Source organism: Pyrus communis, chromosome 15 (genome assembly GCF_963583255.1).
Source record: "Pyrus communis chromosome 15, drPyrComm1.1, whole genome shotgun sequence".
Classification (NCBI taxonomy): domain Eukaryota; kingdom Viridiplantae; phylum Streptophyta; class Magnoliopsida; order Rosales; family Rosaceae; genus Pyrus; species Pyrus communis.
In genome coordinates, this window is record NC_084817.1 from 7,618,544 (window position 1) to 7,644,538 (window position 25,995).

A 25,995-nucleotide genomic window follows, 5' to 3' on the forward strand; every position below is an offset into this window, starting at 1 on the left:
CCATTTCAGATAACTTAAATCATAGAGATCCTCATCGTGTCTCCGACAATTAGGGCATGACATTGCCCTCTTTACATTGTAAGGCTGAACCAATGTAATCTGAAAGGATGTAAAAAAAAAAAAAAAAAAAAAAATCAAGGAACATGAAAGCTCGGTATCATCTTTACTGAAAAGGCATAACTAAACTTATGCTTTTAATAACTATATAAATATGCTTGAATCTCGCGAGATTTTGGCTCAGTAAAATTTCTCGTGTTGTACTTTGTTTGTTGACTAAGTATTTAGCAAAAAGTAAATAAGCACTGGTGACAAAGAGTAAACGAAATGCATACTATCACACTCAGACTGTCAGACAAAAACCTTAGAAAGATTATTTCCACTACCACAACCTTGTTGGATTGATTTATGTTTCACTGAGATGAAAAAAAAAAATCATGAAAAATTAGTCCCAATAAAGAGGACAAGCAACATTTAACAGTAAGGAGAAGAAAAAATCATGAAATAGGATCAACTGAAAATAATGGAAAGAAAGGAGGAATAAAACTCAATTAACCTCATAAAAAAAATTTTATCATCACAATAGAACACTCAAACACATAGTAAACCCCACCTTATTATTTCACAGCAGAATCAGTAAATCTTTTACTTGAAGTTGAATGCTCTCCAAATGGAGATTGAGTTTATTCAGAATTCATGTGGTCTCATCTAGATAATCTCAGTTTAAGCCCTTAAAACATCCTTACATAATTGGTCTGTCTGTTCCTAATTTCTTCCTTCATCCCGCACATATGCGCTCTAAGAACACAAACTCAGCTTCCCCATAAATACGATTTCCCAACAATATACTCCCTAAGAAATAATACTGAAAACTTAAAAATGCCAGGTTGGTACATTGGCCTGCAAGGTGTCCCAGTTCTGGTCTTAGCAATTGAGAGAGTAATGTAATTTTATGAGGAAAAATCATAGAGACAAAAGACCGAAACAAATGGCTTACCAATTAAGTCGATTCCCATCTGAAACAAAGGAAACATGCTAACAGGAAACAGACCTGAAAAAATCAAACTCTAATAAGAAGAAATATTGGAGAATCTAATATACACGAAATTTAAGATTTTGAAAAATTAAGAATTAAATTATATCAATACAATTCTGAGTGTATCAAATTGAAAATTTTGAAAAGAGCATACCAGTTTTTTGTGGTTGATTGGGTCAAAAAGTACCTGATGTTGCCGAACCCTCAAGAAACCCAAGCAAAATCAAACAATTCCTACACAATTGACAAAGAGAGTTGAAAAAGACAAAAACTATATTTAATCAAACAAACAGATGAAAGCATGGATTTTTATTGTCTTATCCGCATACCCATCTCGTCATTTGCCTGAAACCCCAATTTTCTACTAATTCACAACACAATGGCAGCAATTTGTACAAACTCTAACAACAAATTGTAAAAAACAATGAGAAAAATTACCAAAAATTTCAAATCTTTTGGGGGGTTCAGAGTAATTACCAAAGAGACGAAAGCTAAAAAAACAAAATTAAGCCCATTTTTTCAAAATCTGAGAAATACAGTGCAATTTCTGAACTAAGGAGTGAGAAAACCCAAAAATCCCGAAGAGCCCTAATTTATAAACCCTAAAATCCCTCCTCAACTTTAGAACAGATAATTCGGAGAGACCCACGAGCACGAAGTTGGTGTCACGACAAATGCTCCAAATTTTGCCAAAATTCATAACTAATTTTTTTTTTTTTTTTGAACAAAATTCATAGTACTAATTTTAATAAACTTTTAATTTAGAGACCAAAGCTACAATTTGCCATTCAGTAACCGATACTCTGATTTATTGACATATACATGGTTTCTTTTCAGAGACCAAAGCTACAATTTGGCAATTTGCCATTCAGGAGCCCTAGATTATATTACATGTGCCATGAGACCTTGAGAGTGGAAGAGCTGCACCAGCAACAAGACCAAGTGAACAGAAGTCTGACCCAGTTAAGGGTAATTTAGAGAAGGAAACAAGATGCAGATGGCGGCTTTGCTGCAGTAACAGAAAGCAATTAGCCAAATATGCTTATGCACTGGTGCGGGTACGACGATAAGGGTACGTAACTTGCAAAACCAAATAAGGGTGATTTGGGGCTTTTAAATATTCATTAAAGTATCACCGGTTACGCACCCGCTTTTTCTTAAACACGGAATTGAAAATATGATTTTTTTTATACTCATTCTTTACACTAAGGTAGGGATGGACTCGAAAAACCAAAAAGGAAAACAAACCAATTGAAAACCGAAACTGCAAAAACCAAAACCGAACAAAAAACTGTTAGTTCAGTTTCATTTTTGGTGGTTTGAAAACTAAACCGAGTTTGGTATTCATTTTCAAGCTTAATTTCAAATCAACTATTAACCTAATTTCTTAAATATTAGATGAACCCAACTTAAGGCCCAAATATGTTGAAAGTCTTGTTCATAATATATTTATTTCTTCATTTTCTCTCCATTTTCTAGGCTAACAAAACAAAAGAAAAAAAAACACAAGAACCGAACATGACGGAACCAAAATAATTCGGTTTCTTCTTTACTAATTGCAAAAGCCGAACTGAACTAAATAGTAATTTTAGTGTTGCAAAAAAAAAAAAAAACTGAAAAGAATAAAACTGAACCTAGAATGCCCAGGATCCTTAAACCATACTCACTCACAATTAGAAATAAACCTTGTATATATTTTGGCTCAGCTTAGAAATGCGATTGATCTCATTCTCAACCTTGAAAGTGAGACCTGTCTAATCTGTTCAAAGCTCTACATTGATGGAAATTTGTTTGTGATCAAAACAACATCATGTACCATCATAAGATATTATTATAATATGAATAGACGACATATCATAGCACATAACAAGTGCGTAGCTTATCTCTACTTTCTTTTCCTTTGTGTGGGTTCAATAGGTGTATCATAACATTTTTTTTATTCATCGATATTTACACGAAGGGATAGGGAGAATAAATTGGTTACAAACTCAACATTCACAAAGATTGGAACCTAAGACCTTTCACGTACAAATGAAGAGAAATAACACTAGACCGTAGTATTAAGTGACAAACGTATTATGACTTAGGAACAATTCTTTTTACAAAAGCCCCAAAAGGGTGTAAACCTGAACATTTCAACAAGAAAAGGAGATACAGAAAACAGAAAATGAAAGTGATCTTTAACACCCTTAATATACAAGGTTTAATTAGGCCATTAAAGAGAGGAAAAAAAGAAAAGAAAACTTGATGGAAACCCCTAAATTATGCAGAGCTTCATGTCATCGCATATATGGGAATTCCTCCACTTATTATTGCCTCATCTTCCAATTCCAACTTCCATTGTAGAATCAAGTGGTGTCTTTTCACGCTGATTGCTACTAACTGAAAACAGGCATACTTCCATTATAAATATTTCTGAATCTAAATTGCTATTCGGATTCGCTCTTTGAGCGGCTCATACTCAAACTTGATTATGTTTTGCATAGAGTCGCTCAAGGCGAGTCTGAATAGCAATCCAATCCTTCAAGCTAAAAGGCTCTAGCCATGAAAATTTGACACTTAAAAAAAAAATTTATGAGAACAAAAGTAAGCTTCACGTACGCTGTAGAGTGGAAAGCTGTGAGCTCTTCAATACCTGAAGCCTCTTTGCCGTCGATACAAACATGCTGCAATTATTAATAAAATGAAATGAGAACCATGTCAAAAAATAAATCTCTCGCTACCGTTATAATTTGTGAAAATTGCAAGATATACAATATATTATGTATGTTTCTAATTAGCTGTTCTATTTTTTACATATTAATGAATGATATTTCGTTTAAATTATGAATCTCGAATACGAGAGTTTAGCCATTAATAGACAAAATAATACTTGAGTTGTGACTAGTTGGGACCAATTTTATTTAGTAAAGTTGGTATTGGACTGCTTACTTCCATGGGACATCACCAACAAGCATCCTGTCTCCTTCATTATCCTCATAAAGCAGAGTATATTTCCCATTGCCATGTAATGATTCAGTTATTGATTTGGTCTCTCCCTTCTTGTCTTCTTTCTCCACACCACAACAAGTTCTTTGAGCTAAAAATGGACACACAAAAAATAGTAGAAAATAAATAAATCATTGATGTAAAACAAAAACAAAAACAAAATCTAGTAAATAATATCAAAGAATTAGTACTAAAGCTGAAATTCTGCACACAAAAAATAACCTGCAAGGAGACCTTGGAAGAGTTCATCTATGGCAAAAGAGAGTTTCTCATAACTATCATAGGCTTTGAGGTTAATTTTTCTTCCAATGGGAACTCCTTCCATGTTGATCTTTACAAACATGTGGTCCTTGGAATAAGTAGTACTATCAGATTTTCCATTTCCCTCCTTCAAAGTTTCATTTGGTGACTCCGAATCAGCTGCTGGCTTTGCAAAGCTTGATGGTGATGATCTGATTGCAAGATTTTTCCTGGATGAACGGATCGGAGGCCATCCGACAACTGGAGCTTGTGCAATTCTGCATTTACTGGGGTAGCAAAGATAATAAAGTTCTCAAAAATTATTGTCTTGACTGAAGCATTTCTATTTATCATTCAATTCCACAACAGGATCTAATTTCATGGCAACTATTCACCTACGTACTTTGTATACTTCATAATCAATTTTACATTAACCAGCCGATGATTATTATATGCTTAACTAAGATTAATTCCCTTAGCATGATCAAATCTGATGGATGACAGTTGTTTGATAAAGAAGAAGATTAACTAATTTCTTTATCTTAACCATCATTAGTTGAAGCAAATAAAGTAAGAAAAGCTATAGAGTTGTACCTTTTCTGATCAGAGTCACGAGCTGCTGTTGAATTTGTAAGTTCAAAAGCACTTGCTGGAGGATCTGATGAGCTTTTTGCCAACCACTTTCTCTCTTCTTTTTTCTCTTCATGACAGACTCTTTTGGCTTCATGAGAAATATTGTTCTTGTTGTTGCAGCAACCAAGGGAAAGAAGTGACTGATGATCTTCTCCTCCAGGAGGACCCAGCCTCAGCTCCAGCTTTTTGTCTTCAGCTGCAACATACCCTCTCTTATTTGCTCTTACAACCACTTCTTCATTATTCTCACAAGTCATACTATACAACTTATCCATTTCTATATAGACGCACGCTAAACTCTTAAAGTCCGAAAACCTGAAAACTGAAATGGTTATCAAACGAGCCCTAAACTTTTCAAATCCCAAAGTAATTAACTTAAGAACAAAAATCTAAAGACATTAAAAACTAGGGTTTGCGTGAAACATGGAAAATTCTACTAAAGGGACCCAAAAACCGTGAAGTAGCTAGCCTTGAGAACCCTAAGGAGATGAGTAGTACAACGCAGTGTGGTTGTAAGGAGATATATAGCAAATTCTTCCAATAACCTGCTTTTTGGAGACTCGGTTTGGACTAGTTAATTATAGAGCACATGCAAGAAAAGGAAAATGGTTGGGAAGATTCCTTGTCTGGAATTTTAGAATCAAAAATAGAAAATATAGAGTGTTCAAAAACAAGTAACAACCGTGTAGCTGGAATAAGTGGCCGGTCACATATACATGACAGTGTGACAAATGACCAAGACAGCATTCAGCTCAAAATACTCAATGTGCCTATATGTGTGGTGTGTGTGAGTGCGAGATAAGATAGTGAGAGAGATGAGTATGCTTACTAAGAAATTTTTATGTGTGTTGGGAATACTTGTTACGCAGTGTTACTAGCGTACTACTTCACATGTTATAAGGTTAATATGTTTCACTTCTAGGTTATATTGATAAATAAAATAGATATGCGTTATAATTTGAATGGAATAATAACACCAAGTAACGGTGTTTTGAGACATTAAAAAATCTCTCACTTATTATTCTCTTCCTTGAAAAATGGAGTAGAGGGAAGAAAAGAAACACATGCCTAAATTATCTGGAAGCCACCCAACTTGCCAAGGCGTTGTGCTTTTTATTGCCCTTTTTCTCATAATGCATGCCACATAAACCAGTGTTGTGTGAGCTTATTGCTGAGAAGGGGTCCATAAGTCTGGCTAATAGACGAAATGACATCAATTAGGTGAAGCACAACTATCCGTTTGTTAACTTTAATCGACTTCAAAACTCAATTAGGTTAATATTCATTGAGGAAGGTTTTAAGATTGTCCTCAAGCTCGCATTTGGGAGAAATACAATCGTGTGTATGATTAGTGAATTACGTGAAGAAAAAGATAGATACATGGTTGTATAGGGTTTACGGTTTAGGTAGAGTATTTAATTAATTAAAATTCAAACTCTTGATTAAGTTTGAGTTGTGCCTATCAGATTTAAACATCTGGGGGCTCAATACCATATTGAATCACAGTCACAAGTGACTTTGACTGGGATTAGATTTGAAGGAACAGTCAGATATATGCAGCAGTAGCCACAGCACTAAATTGTAAACTCATGGAGAAGACTTCTTAGTCACCAAAAAGTAGTGGTCCTTCAACTCCACTAGCTAAGCCACGCAAAAGTGCTTGTAGAAATCCTTTGATGCTAATTATAGTCACACCCAAATCTTAACAACCTGGTTAAGCTGGTTTAAGACTCCCATAATTGCATTTTTCATACTTAATCATGGAGATTTATGTCTTCTTACGCCAGAAATTCTTAGCTATCTTTTTGTGTTTGTTTTTCTTATATGATAAGAGAAATAGATACCAGAAGATATACAACTAATTACACAACACGTTCTCTCTTTTAAGCACACCCTTGCATTTGATGGGTTGGGTTGGTGGTGAAAGCCTAGCTTCGATTACTCCAATTTTGAAGCGTGCCTTTCATTAATTTTTTATTTTGTCTGTTCTTGGAAGAAAGCAACTTATGATCAAATGTTCAATGAATATTGTACATACTGCAAAGTCATGATGATCATCATTTGCAAAGCCACCCTTTTGCATTTGCCATAACAAGAGGTGGCTAGTGGTAGAGCCCTACATCCCACTTAAAAAAGATTATCAATCACTGCCCTCAATCAGTCAATCAAATCTTTGATAAATCCCAACTTCAGTTTAGGCTCTTTTTGCTTTCTACCCTCTTCATATTCTTCACCCTTCTTGATTGTTGTTATCATTGCAAGTTTTCTACCCTCTTCATATTCTTCACCCTTCTTGATTGTTGTTATCATTGCAAGTTTTTCTGCGCTCTAACAAACCATCCAATATAGAATACATTATATACCAAACCAATGCTCTTGGTAAATGATGCCCTCATATGTTTGAGAAGACTTCCGTCCTTTTCTTTAAAAGAATGGAAGTGTCAACAAAATCTCTTATATTCAGTTTCATTTAACCCTCGTCTTATTTGTTAATAAGGTTGATAATTTAAAGGATATAATGACTCTTTGAATCTTGGATATTAGATTTTAAGTGTTATATTTATGATGAAGAAGATAAAGTATAAGCGATTAACCAATCTAAAAATTGAAACTAAAAAGTATTAAATTTAAGCTCTACATTGATTATGCATCCTAAATCGCGTCAGTAAATAAGATTAAAGTTCAAGAAGAATGAAGTGATCTTTTCTCGATAACCAAAGTGTAGAAAAGAGCTCTACATGTGAGGTATAATACATATATTCATGCATCTTTGTTATTCACAATATGCACCAAATTTGCTGGTGACTCTAATAAGTAGAAGACCTTGGAATATTGCTTCTTTATAATGACTAAAACATTGAAAAATCATACATACCAATGAGACTCATCACTCCCATCAAGTCATGAGTGTTTGCAAATATTCATAAAACAAAAGTGCAAATTTATTAAGAGGGCCAAGATAATACATAATTTAGAATCGCATGCAAACCATAGAAGATCTACATCTGCATTATTTGTACTCTAGTTAAGATCCATATTTTTTGGAATATATATAACTTAACCTCTATGGCCAACCAAAATTGAAAAACTGCATAGTACTCTCCTTGATATTTTAATGGTGCTCTATAAAACCCTAGGACCATAAAATGATAAAATGGTGCTGATGATAGCTCTTTTTCGCCATATTATCAACTTGGCACCTCAGGCAAATATGTGGCACTCAGACACGTTGAACCATTCCTGCTTGCCTCCTCAACTACAGATGTACAAGACACATATATAAGAAATATAGAAAAAAATAACAATGTAACTACTGCCTGCCTAGTTACTTAACTTCTCTATCCCGAGGATATATATATATATATATATATATATATATATATATATATATATATATATATATATCCCCGCTCTCTCTTTCACTTTAGATGATGAGTGAGGAAAAAAAGAGATCGAAACGATATATCCCTTGTACATGAAAGTTTTTCTCCTCACTCTAGGCACAAGACTAGAGAGGGTAATGATACCTGAAAATAATTCTCAAGGTGAATCCTCAAGGTCTGATGCTCTTGTTTCACTCTCTCCAAAGCCCTGAAGCATCTGCAATAATCAATCACAATGAGATCACAGCAAGGAGAGAAATGGTGAAACATTAATTTGGTTACAAATAAATGAAGTATGTTTTTCACCCATCAGCATTTGCAGCCAAACAAAATTCTTTAAATTGGGAGCATTCATTCTTCACCTTTATAGCTCCAATGCTGTTACACATTTACCTTAATTTAGAACATTAATTGAAGAAACAATATATTTATTCAAGTTATAAAATTCAATCAAAGCAAGTAGTATCGGGTACCTTGAACTACTACCGTTGAACTGGTGCACGTAATCATCCAGCTTGGCAAAATCTATAGGCCTACTATACCTGCATAAATCAATGTATAAATACATTCATCTTAGTACTACTCATTGTATACTTAGTTTCGATAATACGAACATATATAGTATATTGATAATACGATTGTATATAGTGTGTGTGTGTGTGTGTGTAACTGGGAGTGTTATTTACTTACAGTGCTTGCTCAATCTTTTGGAACAGTCTAGCTGAGTCTTTGTAGAACAAAGTCACAATTTCCTCCACAAAATTTGGGTTTGCATCATCTTGCAATTCCTCCAACTGAATGAATTGCTGCTGATCGAGGTAATGCTGCAAACATTCAAGTAAATAAATTTTGAAGGCTAAGTCTAAAGAATTTGTCCTAGCGTACAAATTTTTTTTCTGGTATGGTTTTAGAGCCATACATAAACATTATCCTCATAAAAATCAAGAGCTTTGCCATCAATGTGATCAAAATAGCTAGGGTTTTGTTGTGCATTCAAAATTTGGGCTTCGGGGCCTTATACAAAACAAAGAATTTGGGGCTTTCTAGAGACCACTATCAAACCCATACTAGAAGAGAGACGATTCCTTTTATAACTCCATTTCTTCAATAAGTGAAAAAGGATTGTAAATTAAGCCACTAGGGTTAGCCAGTAGTGAGGGTGTTAAGATAGGTTAGTTTCAAAGTTTGAAATCCTCTAATGTAATGAAAAAAAAGAAGATTATAAACTATCAAAAGTCTGTGAAAATGGATTAAAATACGAGGTAAAAAAAAAAAAAAAAACGGATTGCTTAATTCATCAAAACTTGACAGCATTGTTGATTTAAAAGAAAAACAATTGTTTCCAGACCAATAATCCCCTCCCTTAAAAAAGTGGAAAACCCTATTGTGGAATAACCAAAGATAAAAAACCAATCACATTTGGCAAAAACACGAAAAGTTATCGGTGTAGAGCAGACGACATGCAGTTTTCAAGATGTTTAATGGCCGAAAATAGGGTTTGAAAAAGATTAAAAAAAAAAAGAAAAAAAAAAGAGAGAAGCAAAGTAATAACCTGCTCAAAGAGGGAGCTTCTCTTGAGGGCAACCTGGCGCTGCAGTTGGGTTCTGTCCATTCTCTTGGTTTAAAAAGAAAAATTTGGGAAATCGTATGTGACAAAAGAGGCAAAAACTGAATGCAAAACTCCCCACCAAAAAAAAAAAAAACCTCTCGTTGTAGAGTAGAGTAGGAGTAGAGAACTCAATGATATGCCTTACTATTATTATAGCAGCATGGCAAGCCAACGTTTTTATAGCATGTCGAGTAGGGAGTGAATATATAAAGGCACACAAAAAATCTAAGAGGGTACGTGTCTGGAAAATATCTTGGTTTCTTTATCTAATTTGGTGGCTATCTCTCTCCTGGCAGACATAAAAATAGCAACGATGAACGCCTATTCATTTTAACAGGAGAGATCAAATTCACTAAATCGTTGATGAAAAACACACGAGCTTTAACCATTGGATTCAAACTTGCTTGTGTTTAATATTATAATCTTTGTTTGCGATACAAGAAAGGATCTTTCAAAATTGTGAAGAAAATCAAAGGAAACTAAAGAAAAACCCTACAACTACAACGCTAAATTGGCAAGTTCCACAATTTGGTATCTTTGGGGGGAAGCATCCACTCTCCAGCGAATAGAACTCGCTTTACGTGTGAGTAAACTTCAAAAGATTATAATGCTTTCAAATAACTTCCATATAAATTACATATAAAAATAAACTCTTCCATATAAATTAAGTAAATAATTCCACTCACCCTCTTAGGGTCGCTTTTCAACTTTAATGAAGGGGACTGAAATGGTTAAGATTTTATAGAGGCAAATCGTAACAAGTCATATCCTTATTGGAAAGTTTGATTTGTTTTGGTGCTAAAGAGCAGAAACACTCCCGCACAACCGCATTTTCTTTGGTGTGAATGCCCCTTTAATCCACCAATAAGGATTGATTGAGTTGGTAAGGATCGTTATCTTCGCTAGACCAAGCCCTAGGTTCGAGTCCTGCTCTTAATGGGAGATTTGTAAAAACAAAAACAAAAAAAGAGGCTAAGACCCCTCCTGTAAGTCCCCAAGGCCGGCCAGTCCCCAATGCTTGTGGTATGCCCAAACCTTGGAATGGATAACCTCCCCACCCCTAAACTTTCTTCAACCAAAATAAATAAATAAATAAAAATACCCCTTTATCTCTCTCTCTCTCTCTCATGACCTTCTCCTCATGTGATGATACACAGAGAGAGAGAGAGAGAGATAGGCAGAAAATGGTTTTCGAAAATATGTAAGCTGGCTGGCCTCACCTATCCTAACTCATTTTTCTATCCACCTTCACCACTTCAGCTAAATTCAAGGTCTTAAAGTCTTAAAATACTTATATTTAACTCATGTGATTAAGGGGACGTTTAGAAATGCTTGCGTAAGAAGCAATTAGAATTATAAGTTCTTTTGTTAAAAGCACAACAAATTTATTTATTGAAAATACTTCCTTAAAAAACGGTTGCAAGTGTAAGCATTTCTCTAAACGAACTAAAAGTGTTTATAATCCAAAACACACCATATACACTCTTTGTTACCTAAAAGTGTTTTGAACCTTCTAAAAGCGTTACCAAACAAAATTTTCATTGCTTCTAACAAATTATATTGTAAGTGTCACACACATGTGATCGAAGTGAAAATAAAAGTAGTATTGATGTTAAAAGAAATGTGAGATAATTTTAAAAGTAGCTATACTTAGAGGTTTTGTATACCATGATACTACATCTAAATTTAGCTAGAGCAGTATGCTCTCTTTGCACCCAAATTCGAATCCCTTGACATTCCGTACATATATGCCGATCGACCACCTCTCAAATCCAATTAGTGTAGACATAGTATAAGCATTTGTTATGTATCTAATAGATCTGTGGGAGACATTGATTTAACCAAGTTGGCTAAAACAATATGCTCTATTTGTACTTAAATTTGAATCTCTCTCTTCGTAATTTACGGTAAAATTAGCATAAATTATCTTGGCATTTGGAAAATTAATGAGAAATAAAACCTTGTTCCAGAATCCACACATTTTTGGTCCCGTTGAGAAAGCGTGTCACAAAGGCATTTCCCATTAGACTTAGTGATAACACACCCGCGCGCATGAGCTATATGCTTTGTTGTATCCCACACACTAGACATTACATGCAACTTTGGAACAAATCCTAGAATCTTTCTTTCCTCTTAAGGACGACGAGATTGTGATTGCAAAGCCAAATGAACGTCTCACAAATGCACAAAAATACCTCCCCACTTTTCCAGATGTGGGACAATTTAAGATTTTAAGATGTTCTTTTTTACTTGGTACTAGTTGGCTTGGCACATATACTTACTCACCAAGTTCCACAAGTGCTTATTCCATCTCTCTCTCTGAGTGCTACTAAGGACAGTCGGTTCCACAAGTGCTTATTCCATCTCTCTCTCTCTCTCTCTCTCTCTCTCTGAGTGCTACTAAGGACAGTCGCCCACGGGCAAGGAGGCGATATTCATCTGTGAATGCAAGTGAATCATATAACGTGTTAAAGGACTAAAATCACCCAATGGAACATGAACAATTGTGATGGATGTCCACAAGGGTCGTGTCATCGTGGGCACATATCATATCATCTATCTAATCATTAAATAATGAATGCAAATCTATTCGCTCTTCATTCCATATTTTTTCTTTATACAACGATGGTTTAGAATCTGGGTTCAAGTCACACAGTGGGATATGTCGTAATAATTAGGTATCGAACTGAGCCAAATTTGAGACCTTCCACTTACAAGTGAGGAGAAATACCACTAATATTGGAGTGCTAGTTTTTCGTCATTCCATAGTTAAAAGGCTGCATGAAGTGACAGGAAACAAACTTCTAGGGACTAAGCAAAGATCACATAAAGGGGTGCCAAAACACAAATTTGTAGTAGATCATATAAGAGGATGCCGCAACTTTCTCTTAGCCCAAAGGAAGAAATTCTAGCTTATTTTACAAGGCACTTAGTATTCTAAAGGTATATACAAATAGGGATCAAGTAGATGAACATAGTACAATGTAACCAAGAATGCATACAGTAATGATGAATGAGATGAGAATCAACCTTTTCCAATTTGCAGGCGTATCACGGTGGGCCTTGTCGCGTCTTTCTCCACTGCGATTCTCACGAAAATGTTAAAAGGGAAGAAAGCTGTGCAAAGAGGAGACGCACCCTTTATTCTCTTGCCACATAGTAAGAAAGACAGAGAGAGGTGGGAGGAAAAAAAATGAAGTTTTTAGCGAGTGCCGTCGCCATTGACCTCTCGCTGTCTTTGTTGGTCGTTACTATCGATAGTGCGGTCACAGCTCCTCCTCTTTTGTAAAGAAAACAAGGCCAAGGGTGGGCGGATGGATGAAATGGGATGAGAATATTAATTCATGTTTTTTCCAGTCATCGGAAGGATTTATACTCTCTTTCTTTTGCTATCTCATGTGTGTTGATAAGAATGATGATAACCCTAATCTTCTAAATCTTCTAAAGAAATATACGAGCTTCCAAAAATCAAATTTACTCATTAAAACTAGAGAAACATAACGCACCTGAACCAGCTTCATCAGGTCTACGAGGAGCACACATTTGGAGAAATGTGATCATCATTTAGCAAGTAAACTTAAAATTATCAAATCATCACAAATATTTCAATAAACAAGAGGAAATTGTGATCATCACTCAACTTTTGGTCGAACCGCAATCTCATACCTCATGTTTAAAAAATGACAATGTCATACCTCATCTTTCACATTGATTGCATTGTTAGACCTCTGTCAGTTCAGTTTGTCTGTGAATTTCTCAATTAAATGCTGGTGTGGATTTATACGAGGTCCACCTATCACCCAAATGGCATCCATGTGACACCATCCCAAAATTTCTCCCGCCAAATGGTATCCCACTGGAATTTCCATGCCACGTGGACTTATCGGTGGATGACACGTGGATAATCAAATTATAAATGTAAAAATTATAAAAAAAAAACTATAACTAAAAGTAACTAGTAGAGTGTGTCATTCGAAATCACTTTCCCCCAAACACCCGCTCATTCTCGCTCAAATTGAATTCCCAATTCCAGAAAGCACAAGAACCCTAACCCAATTTCATACTAGTGGCTAAAAAATCTCAATTAATTAGATTAGGAACTCAGTGAAAACCCCAAATCATCTTGTCGGCTCTCTTCCCTCACTTCATTGGTGTTGGAAGGGGACATTTGGGTTGCATAGGGTTCGAGGTAAATTTGAAGGATTCTACATGGGGTGGAACATGCGTAAGGATCCCGATGAAATGACGCCAACCTATTTTAAGTACAAATGCTTACTGATTCGACATGGGTGGACATGGTTCTTTTTGTAGGTTTTGTTGATTCCAAATGTCTACTGATTTTTTATGCTTTGTTGATTTGTTTATTCTTATCGAGAAAATGGTGGTTTTGTGCTTTGTTAAATCGAAATGGTTACCCAAATTTGAAAAATCTCTATCTTGATTTGTTTATTCTTGTCGAGAAAAGGTGGTTGTGTGCTTTCTTAATTCGAAATTTTTATTAAGGTGTTGGATAATGGGTTTGCTGATTCGTTTATTCTTGTCGAGAAAAGGTGGTTGTTGCTTTGTTTATTCCTATCGAGAAATGGTTACTGTGCAATTGCTTTGTTGCTTTTGTTGATTTATTACTTTGTTGCTTTGTTGGTTTGTTGCTTTTTGTAGGCTTTTGATTAGGTAAAAATGCAACTGATTTGGTCAAAATGCACTTGCTTTGGTTATGGTAAGGTTTTAATTAGGGATTATTTTTGTGAATTTCAGTTTATCCAGAACTGTTCTCTATTGAATTGCATCATGGTGGGGAGATTTGTTATGACTTCTATGCTGGGGGAAAAGTGACATATATAGATAACTGTGACAAAGACCTCATGTCTTTGCCAGTGATAGATGATATAGTGGAGGCACTTGGATATAGTGAACAGTTCATGAACTGCCACTATAAGATTCCTAACATCAAGATTTGCAAATGGTTTGAAGCTTATCCAAACTGATGTCGATGTTCAGATGATGTACCATTTTATTCCAAAGGTTAGAGCGATTGAGATGTACATCAAAGAATTGATAACAGAAGAAGCCTTAACCCAAGAGCAAAATTTTTTTCAATCCATGGAAACATTTGGTCCAAGTAAAAGTAAAATGGTAATTGTGGAGTTAAGTGAATCAGAGGGGAAAGTTGGGCCAACACCACTTAAACCAAGAAGATGCAGGGGCTTGCTAGCTATTGAAGGACCAGAGCAGAATAAGAGGAAATCTGTTTATAATGGCAGGTGCATTGCATAATGGTCAAGAGGGGCTAAATTTCAAGTTAAAGCTGGAGGGGGGAACAATATGTGGTTGACTTGGTGGAAAAGACATGTTCGTGTAGAAAGTATGGCTTGACGGGAATCTCATGCAACTATGCAATAGTTACCATAAATTTCAAGTGACAACAACATGAGGATTATGTGGACGCTTATTATTCGAAGACACAGTACTTGGAGGTGTATTCTCATTTAGTAATGTCGATGAATGCGATGTCTTTGTGGGAGAAAGCTGAAAACCCTCCAATATTGCCTCCGACATATACAAGGCAACCTAGAAGGCTGAGGCTGAAGAGAAACAAGGAAGCTGCTGAGAGGGAGAAAGAGATTGAACAAACTCCCACAAACCTAACCAATAATCCTCAAGGTTCTCCTCAGCCACTGAAGCTAGGAAGAAAAGGGCAAGGCACTTTGAAATGTACCATATGCAAACATGAAGGCCATAATGCAAGGACTCAACATAAACACCTTCCTCCAAGGGACAAACGGGTAACATTTTGTACTTTATGTGGATTTTTTAAATTGCTTTAATCTCGAACTCTAAATCTTTTCTGACACGCCCTAAGCTCAATATCCCCAAATATCATGTTAGGTACATGCTAGCCGACACCCAAGGGTGATGGAGCCATTTTAAACATGCATATAACTAAAATATATGCAATTAGAACAATTATACCAAAGCAGGAACATGTTCAGAGCATACAAATAATATGAAAGAATTACTAGAAAAAGATATGAACAAGGCAATGATACCTATACTAAGGAGACTCGAGGGTACCTATGCTGTAGAGTCCTGATGCCGGGATCATATGCCTCAATCCTAAATCCTGAAGAGGTACAAAAATAGAAAAGGTAAGTGGACCAAAGTTTATAATAATAATATTAATAATAAAAAAACTATTTTCTTTATGAACATAGTAACCCTCTGTTTTGAAAACATATATAATACTACATATAGGTTTTATAAAAACCCTAGCATGCAGCGCAAAACTTTCGTAAAACATGTACATGTAAAACCATGTTCAAAATGAAGGAAGATTTGTGAAAAACAAGTTCATTTGAGCAACATCAACAACATGCAATTAACAATTAAAAGGCGGAATCATGTTTATATGCACTCAAAAACAAAACTTAACCCATGAACTTCAAAGCCTAGTAGATAGGTGAACCAAGACTCAACTCAAAACAAAGTGAGTTGAGAAATTAATACCTTTGTAGATTCCTCTTTGCATAAGCAAAGGCTAATCACCCAAAGAGAGGGCCTTCATTCCTTGCATCTTAGATCCATGGATTTGGATGGATGAAAAGGTTTCTCCAAGTTCCCAAAATTGAGAACCTCTAAGTCTCCACACCAAGGCATATTGTAGAAGAAATGAGTGACCTAGAGGAAGTAAGATTGCTAGATGTTTTCCTCTAGGGTGGCTGAAATTTTAGAGAGAAAGGAGAGCTTGTGTTCTCATCCTTTCCCCAAAAAAAATCCTTTTAATGAATTTTGGCTATAAAGTCATACTTATTCCTTAATTCATTTGAGTGGCAAACTTGTAAATAAGTCCAAAACCACTCCTTCTTTAACATGGGATTTATTGGGCTATTTGGGCCTTTGTGAATCATTATTCATTAAGTTGTCACACAACTTAAGTCAATGGACTTGACGTTCGAAGCCCATTGGGCCTTAAGGTCCAAAACTATCCCGAGGTCTTTTAACGAACTTATTCGTTTGATTAATAATCATATTAATTAATCCTTGCCATAAATAATTAAACCATTTAATTATTCTTACTCATCTCCGTTGAATCTTCAATCTCTACCTTACACGGTGTACGATCCATTAGGTTCCTTTTAGCGAGGCAGTGGGCGATTCAAACTCTTTCAAATCGATTGTGAATTGAAACTTACTTTCAATTCTCCCGTTAGTGATAATACACTTTTAGGGCTTCCACAAACCATGGTTGACGCCTAGCAGCATGTCATGGTTACCCAAGCTAATCAGAAGAGGTGGAGAACCTATTCAGTTTTAGGATTACAAATGCAATACGGTCTTTCTCTAATACAATACTCTTGACCACATTGTTTGGTTTGATAGTTTATTCATGTCTACTATCCAATGTGAGTCTTGTGCTTTATATGATTACCTTGAATGTGATTTGGAACACATTCCTAAATCTCATTCATACTTTGGCCAAAGATTCTTAATCATATCATAGAGTATTCTCCCTCAAACAGTTTGAAGGTTAGAGATGCCTTGTTGCGCATTCACTTGCCTCCATGGCTAAGTGGCTTAACCCCAACGATGTCGTGGACACCCTTCTGATGGAGTGACTTTGACATAATCAAAGATTAAGGACCTAACCACAAGACAACTGTGATGCCTCAGGTCAAAAGACTAATTTGCATTATCCCAACCATGAGTTCTCATGTGACATGAATATGAGAACTCTTCGTTGATCGTGTTCAGTGAACTCATTCTCTATTGAGCACCTACGTACTTGTCTTGATGTCACACATACCAATGACTCGAGACTAGTCACTCTCCCTGAGAGAAGACATAGCACGTACTGATATTAACGGACTGTCAATGCCCAATTGACAATCCTATGATCAGGAACGTTTAGGATGTGTCAACGAAAGAATGGTCTCATGAATCTAACTTCTTTAGATCGCATTCTTCCAATCACATATTCCTTGGACTTATCGTTTAAGCATATAACATTTATATGAGACGGCTCAAACAATAATCTTTGCCCTTTACATTTAAACTACATTAGTTTAACTTTGTGAAATGTCCGTAAAGTATCATCATATGATTGGTTTTAGGGCACATTTCCAACAATCTCCCACTTGCACTAGAGCCAATCAGCTTGGTTATCAGTGATGATACCTCTTCTGTAATTCATTTCATAAATGGCTGAGTAGTAGGCCTAAACAAGATGGATATCTATATGTTATCCATAGAAGCAGCCTTGAGAATAACGACGTCACCATTATTCATGATTCCTAATCATGTGGTTCAGTCTCTCATTTGAGTTCGGACCTTGATGAGACCTTGATTCCCTGGCTTGAGCTATCGCCCCATTAGTGTCATACACTTTCTGGTTGGAACCGAATGGAGAGTTCATAAATGAACTTTCCCATCCAAACAACAATGTTGTAAGCTTCTATATGGCAATATATTTTGCATACATGATGGAACACATTAAAGTCATTACTTTTAACGTTTCCACCCAAATATCTCTTTAGTCATAATAAAGAGATATCTCATTATCACTTCATTCATAATGAAGAGATATTCTATGATGGATTAGATTCATAATCTAATACATTTACGCTTCCATTACGTTACTCTAATTCTTCCTCAATTATTGAGTAATATATCCTTTAGTATTTCTCAAATACTTAAGGACTCACTTGACAGTTGCCATGGTTCTGATCCTGGGCTTGCACTGATATTGTTTTGTACCTTTCTAGGTACATCTTATATCAATGTTTTTCATACAATATGAAATACATAAATCACCTTTCTGCTTATGCATAAAGGATTCTATTTACGCATTATTTCTTTGGGAGTCAAAGGGTACATTCCCTTTGAGAAGAACAACTTCCTAGTCTCACTAGAATTGTCATTCTAATTGAAGTTTATCATCAAATGAGAAACTTCCTAGCATCTCTTGTCTATTTTAGGGATTGATATAATCCAATTATATCTTGAAATATATCATTATAGATTTCCTTTCCATTATATAGACTATATCTCCCATATACATTCTATCGTTATAGAATAACTTTAACGAAGAAGTACTCTTTTCATTTCCAAAAAATTAATATATCATATATATATATTTAAATTTAGGAATACGATTAACTCCCACTAATCTTTTGTAAACCTAGTAAACAAAAGATTCATTTACATCTTTATGAGAAATCAAACAATTGATTTTTTCTCATAAGACGTTTATAGCTCCCACTAGCTTGCTAAGATCCATGATGGATGGATCTCTACAACTAACCTGTCTTGTGATTTATAGTTTTAGACATATATTATCAAGACTATCTTAATAATGGTTTCGGAAACCCATATTATGTCCAAACATTAAATCACCATTTAGTTGTAGCTATCAATCTTCGAATTAATTGAAACCAAGACTACGTCAAAGATGGTTTCTTCAAAGTCAACCATTCTCTTTGAGTGTAGTCACCTTAAGCTACCAATTAGCTGTGAAGGTTTCATTATTTCGGGTCAAATGGTACTTTACTATTTCCTTGAGTATATATCGTATATACACTCAATGTAGTCATAAGGATTTTCATTCTTATTTCTTTCGAATTAAGAGGTGCAACTCTATGACATAGTCATAAAGTTCAAACCATTCAACTGAGACGGTTTATAAATCCTTCTGGACTACCTTGGAGCTTGTGGTATAGGAACTAGGTTGTCTTAGAAGTATATATCATATATATATATGGGTAATTGATAATGTCCACCGAACTAAATCTTATTCATGTTCATTCTTCTCCTAATGGAGAAATTCATTATCTTACGATGCTACTTTCCTTGATATTTTTCAAGGAAATTAATCTAAAGTGTTACTTTTTCCTTGGATCAAATCTAAGGAGGTAAATACTTTAGACGTCTTACTCATCTACTTACATTTCTTGAATTCTTTGAAACCTTTTGCAAAGTATTCGGACTTGTGTTTATTCAAAATAAACTATAGTCCAACCGAGAGTGATCTTTGGTGAATGTCATACAACATGAGTAGTATTATGTTGTGGACAAGTGCCACTAACATCTAAGTGAATTAACCTCAACAACTTTGTGATTCTTTCTTCTTTCCAAAAGAATAAAGATTCGAATATTTCGCCTCTATACAATTTTAACAAGAAGGTATTGGATCCGGATCTAACGATCCAAAGCATCCATCTATGACCAACTCGTAACTTATGTTTTAGAGGTATCACAACTCAGTTGGGATTAGTCACTACCTTGCAACCTTTTGGGTTTTAAGCATCATCATATTCTAAACAGTTAAACTACCACATCATCTCTACTATAGAGACAACCAATTTAAATTACAATAATCTAATTATTGATTAATAAAGAACAATGTTTTGTCAAACAAAACATTTATCCATCTTTACTATAGTGACGGATTTAAGTTCCTTAAAATTGGAATGTAAAGACAATCTTTAGTATTTTCCAATTTCTTTGGTAGTTCATATGAGGAAGTAAGTACAATCCGCTTTCGCAGAGATCTATATTTTATTCACTTTCCGAATGTGAAGTACTTTCTCTTCTCTCATTAATCTTCTACCTTTTATTAGCACACTTTTACAACAATTGTAAAACATAGTTACTAATACGGAATCAAGCATTCAAGTAGAAGAACCAACTGTTTTGAACTATTTCAAGAACATATTACAACACCTCCGAAAGGTGTGTTCTTGACACTTGCAAGACATTTCTTGCAAATACCCCTTCCAATGTCCATCCTTTCATAAAGAAAGTTTGTTCCCTTTTTGCCTTCTTCATTTGACTTCTCCTTTGACTACAATAGTCATGGTCCCTAAACTCCCACTATCTCTCTTGAAACTTATTTCAATTGTGTTATACACATCAAACAATTTGGAGAGTGTGTGGTTATTGTTCACTATATAGTTTACAATAAACTTAGTGAACCATCAGGATAGGGACACAAAGGTGAAGTCCTTGCCTAATTTCCGTCTCGTTAAGTGGTTTAACACTTCAACACTCAATGATTCAAAATCATCATAAGTCCATGTTGATGGACTATTTTTGTCAACCAACCATTATGTTCTAAACACAATTACAAACTTTCAAGAGTTGTTCAAGGCAACTCTCATTTCTTCATACAACTATTTGTAAGTGAAGAATCATGGCACATAAAGCGTCCATGCCCTTGTGCTTACTTCAAAAGTTCCTTGTTTATGTAACAAAGAAACAAGCACTAAAGTTTGTGTTGATTAAGGGTTGTTCAAAGCAACTCTTATTTCTTCATACAACAATTTGTATTTGAAGAATTATGACATTAAAAGTGTTGTCCTTCTCATGTTAGACTTATCTAACATATTCTTCCAATGATACATTATCAATAGGAAGATTGTGAGGATGAGACTACTTAGTTACATCTACAAGCCATTAAAGACAATCTATGAGATTGTAGAACTAAGTCCGGAAATTAAAGCATTCGGCTTTTCTTTGTCAAGTTTTGGATAACGTTTGCAAATATATTGGTAAACAAATACATAACGAATATAAATTAATTGATTTTAAGCCATTTGATTCGGGTCTTTAAATCAAATAGCACCACCCACTATTTTTGGCAAATTACATATCCCTCATCGGAATTCGAGAGTTTTGTTGAACTCTTAGCGGGGTATGGGAGACTCACCATTACCAAGCCCACCTCAGAATTATATCATGTTGGTTAGCAAAAAGAATGATGAGAGAATAACACTTTAGTCATTTACAACTCTTGTAATTACCCATCTAGTTTGGCCTCTAGAGAATAAATGCCTCAGAATTATATCATGTTGGCACCATTGCACTTAGTTAAGTTATTCCCACCATGCTTAGTTTATGTAGAGGTTCAAGCACAACCTCAGAATTATATCATGTTGGTCATACTCGTTGTCTACACTCACCTCATCATATGTTTATGGACTCCTCCTGGATGTAAGCACATACTTTGTACTTCCCCATTATAGGGTGAAGCCGGTGCATGAGTCACAAACGATTGGAGCCCACCACGGTGGAAGGCCTACGAAGAGATATTCAAAGCATCTCTCGCTTATCAACTTAATAATGGTTTGTTGAGGGTTTTAGGTCTCATCACATATATATATATTCATTTTAATCATAATTAAAACAATTTTGGTCCTATTACAACTATTGATCCATATGATTGTTTTAGTTGTATATAATACTCCCACTAAGCTTTTAAAATGGTTTTTAAAGAAAGAGTATATGATACTACTAACATAAGGTTTGCATTCATTGATGGACTATATAGTTGCCTTAGGGCCTTAGGATGACTATGAACCTTTGATTCGATTCAACACGAGCCTAGTGTTGAATCTCGGTCTAGGGATGGTGATTGATTTTAGTTACGCGTTTAATCACATTAAGGCGTGTTGTCTTATTGGGCGTTGGACCCAACTACTCCAATTTCATGCATATGGAATAAAACAAGAAAGGAGTACTTCAAAGTAAATAAGAGCTTATGCTCTTTTACAACAATTGATCAAATCAAATTACTTTAAAGTAAAGAAGAGCTTATGCTCTTTTACAACAATTGATCATATCAAATTACAACCAAAATTTAATCTACACATTCCCATGGTTCAAACAAATTTGAAACGTCCTTTCACATAGCTCAATTATAGTAGGCTTAGGTTCATAATCACCCTTTCTTTAATTAATTAACGCTTTAACTAATTAAACTTGAATGCAACATTTTCATTTGGTTTTTGTATCCATAGAATTGATTTAAATGGAGCTAAATGAAATGAAAATCCAATTCTCATTTAAAGAGACAAAACAATTTTGTTCTCTACCTAATTTGGGCCAAAATGCTATGACCTCAACTTTTGGGCCATTTTGCAAAACTTAAACTTTTGGGGTCACTTTGTAAAAACACAAAAGTCCACTACTTCATGTAATTACAACTAGAACCCAAAAATTTCCACAAAAGCTAAAACTTCATTAAAGGAGCAAAACAATTTGTCCTTTTAGTGTTTTTGGACCTTTACGTAAAAACGTAAACTTTTGGGTCAAACTACAAATACACAAAAGTATCAAAACTTTATGTAATTGCATAAAAGCCCCACAAGGACCCTAATTGAGTAGGGTGGCCGGCCATTGAAGCAAAGTATATAAAAAATTTCAAAGTTTTGTAAGTGGGGTGTGTGAAATGGAATAAATCATTACACACCTACCCACTAAAATTTCTTTAATTTTTCAAAACAAATATCTAAGATATTTCAACATAAGAAATATTTCAAAACAAAAACTTTATGAAATAAATCAAAACACCAAACCTTTTGTTCTTGGCAAGAACATATCAAGAACAATGAAGAACATCCATGAAAACCCATAAGAGCTCCATGAACATTCTTCACCCAAAAACATCCCAAAACCACTCAAACTTAAGGGAAATAACATACAACCATACTAGGGTATATAGGGGTTCCAAAAGTCACTTTAAAACACTTTTAACAAGTCAAACAAGAACCCAAACATCCACCCTTTGGATTTGGCCGAATTTCCCCAAAAACATGGCACCAAAATTTAGCTCCAAAATTCATGCTCATATGAACTACATCTACAACATTTGAGATGGCAAATTTTCTAACAAAATTTACATTCAAAGAAGCAAGAATAAAGCTTGTAACAATTACAACATTCAAATCACAAACTATGAACTACAAAACCTAAAAGGATTCACCAACTACTAGACTTAGGCTCTTGATACCACTTGAAGGAAGATTTGTGAAAAACAAGTTCATTTGAGCAACATCAACAACATGCAATTAACAATTAAAAGGCGGAATCATGTTTATATGCACTCAAAAACAAAACTTAACCCATGAACTTCAAAGCCTAGTAGATAGGTGAACCAAGACTCAACTCAAAACAAAGTGAGTTGAGAAATTAATACCTTTGTAGATTCCTCTTTGCATAAGCAAAGGCTAATCACCCAAAGAGAGGGCCTTCATTCCTTGCATCTTAGATCCATGGATTTGGATGGATGAAAAGGTTTCTCCAAGTTCCCAAAATTGAGAACCTCTAAGTCTCCACACCAAGGCATATTGTAGAAGAAATGAGTGACCTAGAGGAAGTAAGATTGCTAGATGTTTTCCTCTAGGGTGGCTGAAATTTTAGAGAGAAAGGAGAGCTTGTGTTCTCATCCTTTCCCCAAAAAAAATCCTTTTAATGAATTTTGGCTATAAAGTCATACTTATTCCTTAATTCATTTGAGTGGCAAACTTGTAAATAAGTCCAAAACCACTCCTTCTTTAACATGGGATTTATTGGGCTATTTGGGCCTTTGTGAATCATTATTCATTAAGTTGTCACACAACTTAAGTCAATGGACTTGACGTTCGAAGCCCATTGGGCCTTAAGGTCCAAAACTATCCCGAGGTCTTTTAACGAACTTATTCGTTTGATTAATAATCATATTAATTAATCCTTGCCATAAATAATTAAACCATTTAATTATTCTTACTCATCTCCGTTGAATCTTCAATCTCTACCTTACACGGTGTACGATCCATTAGGTTCCTTTTAGCGAGGCAGTGGGCGATTCAAACTCTTTCAAATCGATTGTGAATTGAAACTTACTTTCAATTCTCCCGTTAGTGATAATACACTTTTAGGGCTTCCACAAACCATGGTTGACGCCTAGCAGCATGTCATGGTTACCCAAGCTAATCAGAAGAGGTGGAGAACCTATTCAGTTTTAGGATTACAAATGCAATACGGTCTTTCTCTAATACAATACTCTTGACCACATTGTTTGGTTTGATAGTTTATTCATGTCTACTATCCAATGTGAGTCTTGTGCTTTATATGATTACCTTGAATGTGATTTGGAACACATTCCTAAATCTCATTCATACTTTGGCCAAAGATTCTTAATCATATCATAGAGTATTCTCCCTCAAACAGTTTGAAGGTTAGAGATGCCTTGTTGCGCATTCACTTGCCTCCATGGCTAAGTGGCTTAACCCCAACGATGTCGTGGACACCCTTCTGATGGAGTGACTTTGACATAATCAAAGATTAAGGACCTAACCACAAGACAACTGTGATGCCTCAGGTCAAAAGACTAATTTGCATTATCCCAACCATGAGTTCTCATGTGACATGAATATGAGAACTCTTCGTTGATCGTGTTCAGTGAACTCATTCTCTATTGAGCACCTACGTACTTGTCTTGATGTCACACATACCAATGACTCGAGACTAGTCACTCTCCCTGAGAGAAGACATAGCACGTACTGATCTTAACGGACTGTCAATGCCTAATTGACAATCCTATGATCAGGAACGTTTAGGATGTGTCAACGAAAGAATGGTCTCATGAATCTAACTTCTTTAGATCGCATTCTTCCAATCACATATTCCTTGGACTTATCGTTTAAGCATATAACATTTATATGAGACGGCTCAAACAATAATCTTTGCCCTTTACATTTAAACTACATTAGTTTAACTTTGTGAAATGTCCGTAAAGTATCATCATATGATTGGTTTTAGGGCACATTTCCAACACAAAAATGCTAAAAACGTCGCCCGAAGGCAAATCTGTAAATCTCATCAGTGAAGTACTCAACTAGGGTTATCATAGTCGTCCGAAGGCAGTACCTATCCATCACCCGAAGGTGAAGCTGAATAACATGTCCATCACCCGTAGGTGAAGCTGAATCAAATAGCATAACATCTACACCGACACTAGCCGTGGCTAGTGAAGCTGTCTGACACCACTCCATCATCTGTGTCCTATGGCCATAGACATTTATACTCGTGGTGTGCGGATGTGCCGTATGATAACCCACTAGGTAAATACTGAAAACATATATCTCAAGCCAAATCACCAAATCTCAAGTGTTCAAAATCTCATTTTATAAATCGTACATAAAAAAATATTCGTAAATCCAATGAATGTCACATCCCGGTCCGGGGCGGATCGTTTCCCGGGCCTGCTCCACCACCGTAGCACGATATTGTCCGTTTTGGGCTTACCATTCCCTCACGGTTTTGTTTTTAGGAACTCACGAGCAACTTCCTAGTGG

The 25,995-nt window shown here is 35.3% G+C and overlaps 2 protein-coding genes across 2 annotated transcripts; both read right to left on the reverse strand.

Annotated features, from left to right (window-relative positions):
* Positions 1 to 2,868: 2,868 nt before the first annotated feature.
* Positions 2,869 to 5,373, reverse strand: LOC137718764 (auxin-responsive protein IAA28-like). The gene is made up of 5 exons (XM_068458300.1): positions 4,856 to 5,373; positions 4,244 to 4,548; positions 3,965 to 4,112; positions 3,635 to 3,699; positions 2,869 to 3,415 (listed from the first exon to the last, which is right to left on the reverse strand). Exons 1-5 carry the CDS (start codon positions 5,167 to 5,169, stop codon positions 3,351 to 3,353), a joined length of 897 nt encoding a protein of 298 aa, XP_068314401.1. The 5' UTR covers positions 5,170 to 5,373; the 3' UTR covers positions 2,869 to 3,350.
* Positions 5,374 to 7,967: 2,594 nt separating this feature from the next.
* LOC137716988 (histidine-containing phosphotransfer protein 4-like) lies at positions 7,968 to 9,889 on the reverse strand. Its single transcript, XM_068456314.1, has 6 exons — positions 9,830 to 9,889; positions 8,968 to 9,173; positions 8,751 to 8,819; positions 8,584 to 8,655; positions 8,422 to 8,494; positions 7,968 to 8,150 (listed from the first exon to the last, which is right to left on the reverse strand). The coding sequence occupies exons 1-6, from the start codon at positions 9,887 to 9,889 to the stop codon at positions 8,115 to 8,117; spliced, it is 516 nt and encodes a 171-aa protein (XP_068312415.1). The 3' UTR covers positions 7,968 to 8,114.
* Between the last annotated feature and the right edge of the window lie 16,106 nt (positions 9,890 to 25,995).

What these genes read in the sequence shown, in the direction of transcription:
- LOC137718764 (XM_068458300.1), bottom strand. Translation starts at nt 5,169, where the DNA reads ATGGATAAGTTGTATAGTATGACTTGTGAGAATAATGAAGAAGTGGTT. An exon ending in CTTCCAAGGTCTCCTTGCAG is followed by an intron (nt 4,113 to 4,243) that starts GTTATTTTTTGT and finishes GTCCATTTTTAG; the next exon opens with CTCAAAGAACTTGTTGTGGT. An exon ending in GTTGGTGATGTCCCATGGAA is followed by an intron (nt 3,700 to 3,964) that starts GTAAGCAGTCCA and finishes TAATAATTGCAG; the next exon opens with CATGTTTGTATCGACGGCAA.
- LOC137716988 (XM_068456314.1), bottom strand. Translation starts at nt 9,889, where the DNA reads ATGGACAGAACCCAACTGCAGCGCCAGGTTGCCCTCAAGAGAAGCTCC. An exon ending in TTGGCTGCAAATGCTGATGG is followed by an intron (nt 8,495 to 8,583) that starts GTGAAAAACATA and finishes TGATTATTGCAG; the next exon opens with ATGCTTCAGGGCTTTGGAGA. An exon ending in ACCTTGAGAATTATTTTCAG is followed by an intron (nt 8,151 to 8,421) that starts GTATCATTACCC and finishes GTACATCTGTAG; the next exon opens with TTGAGGAGGCAAGCAGGAAT.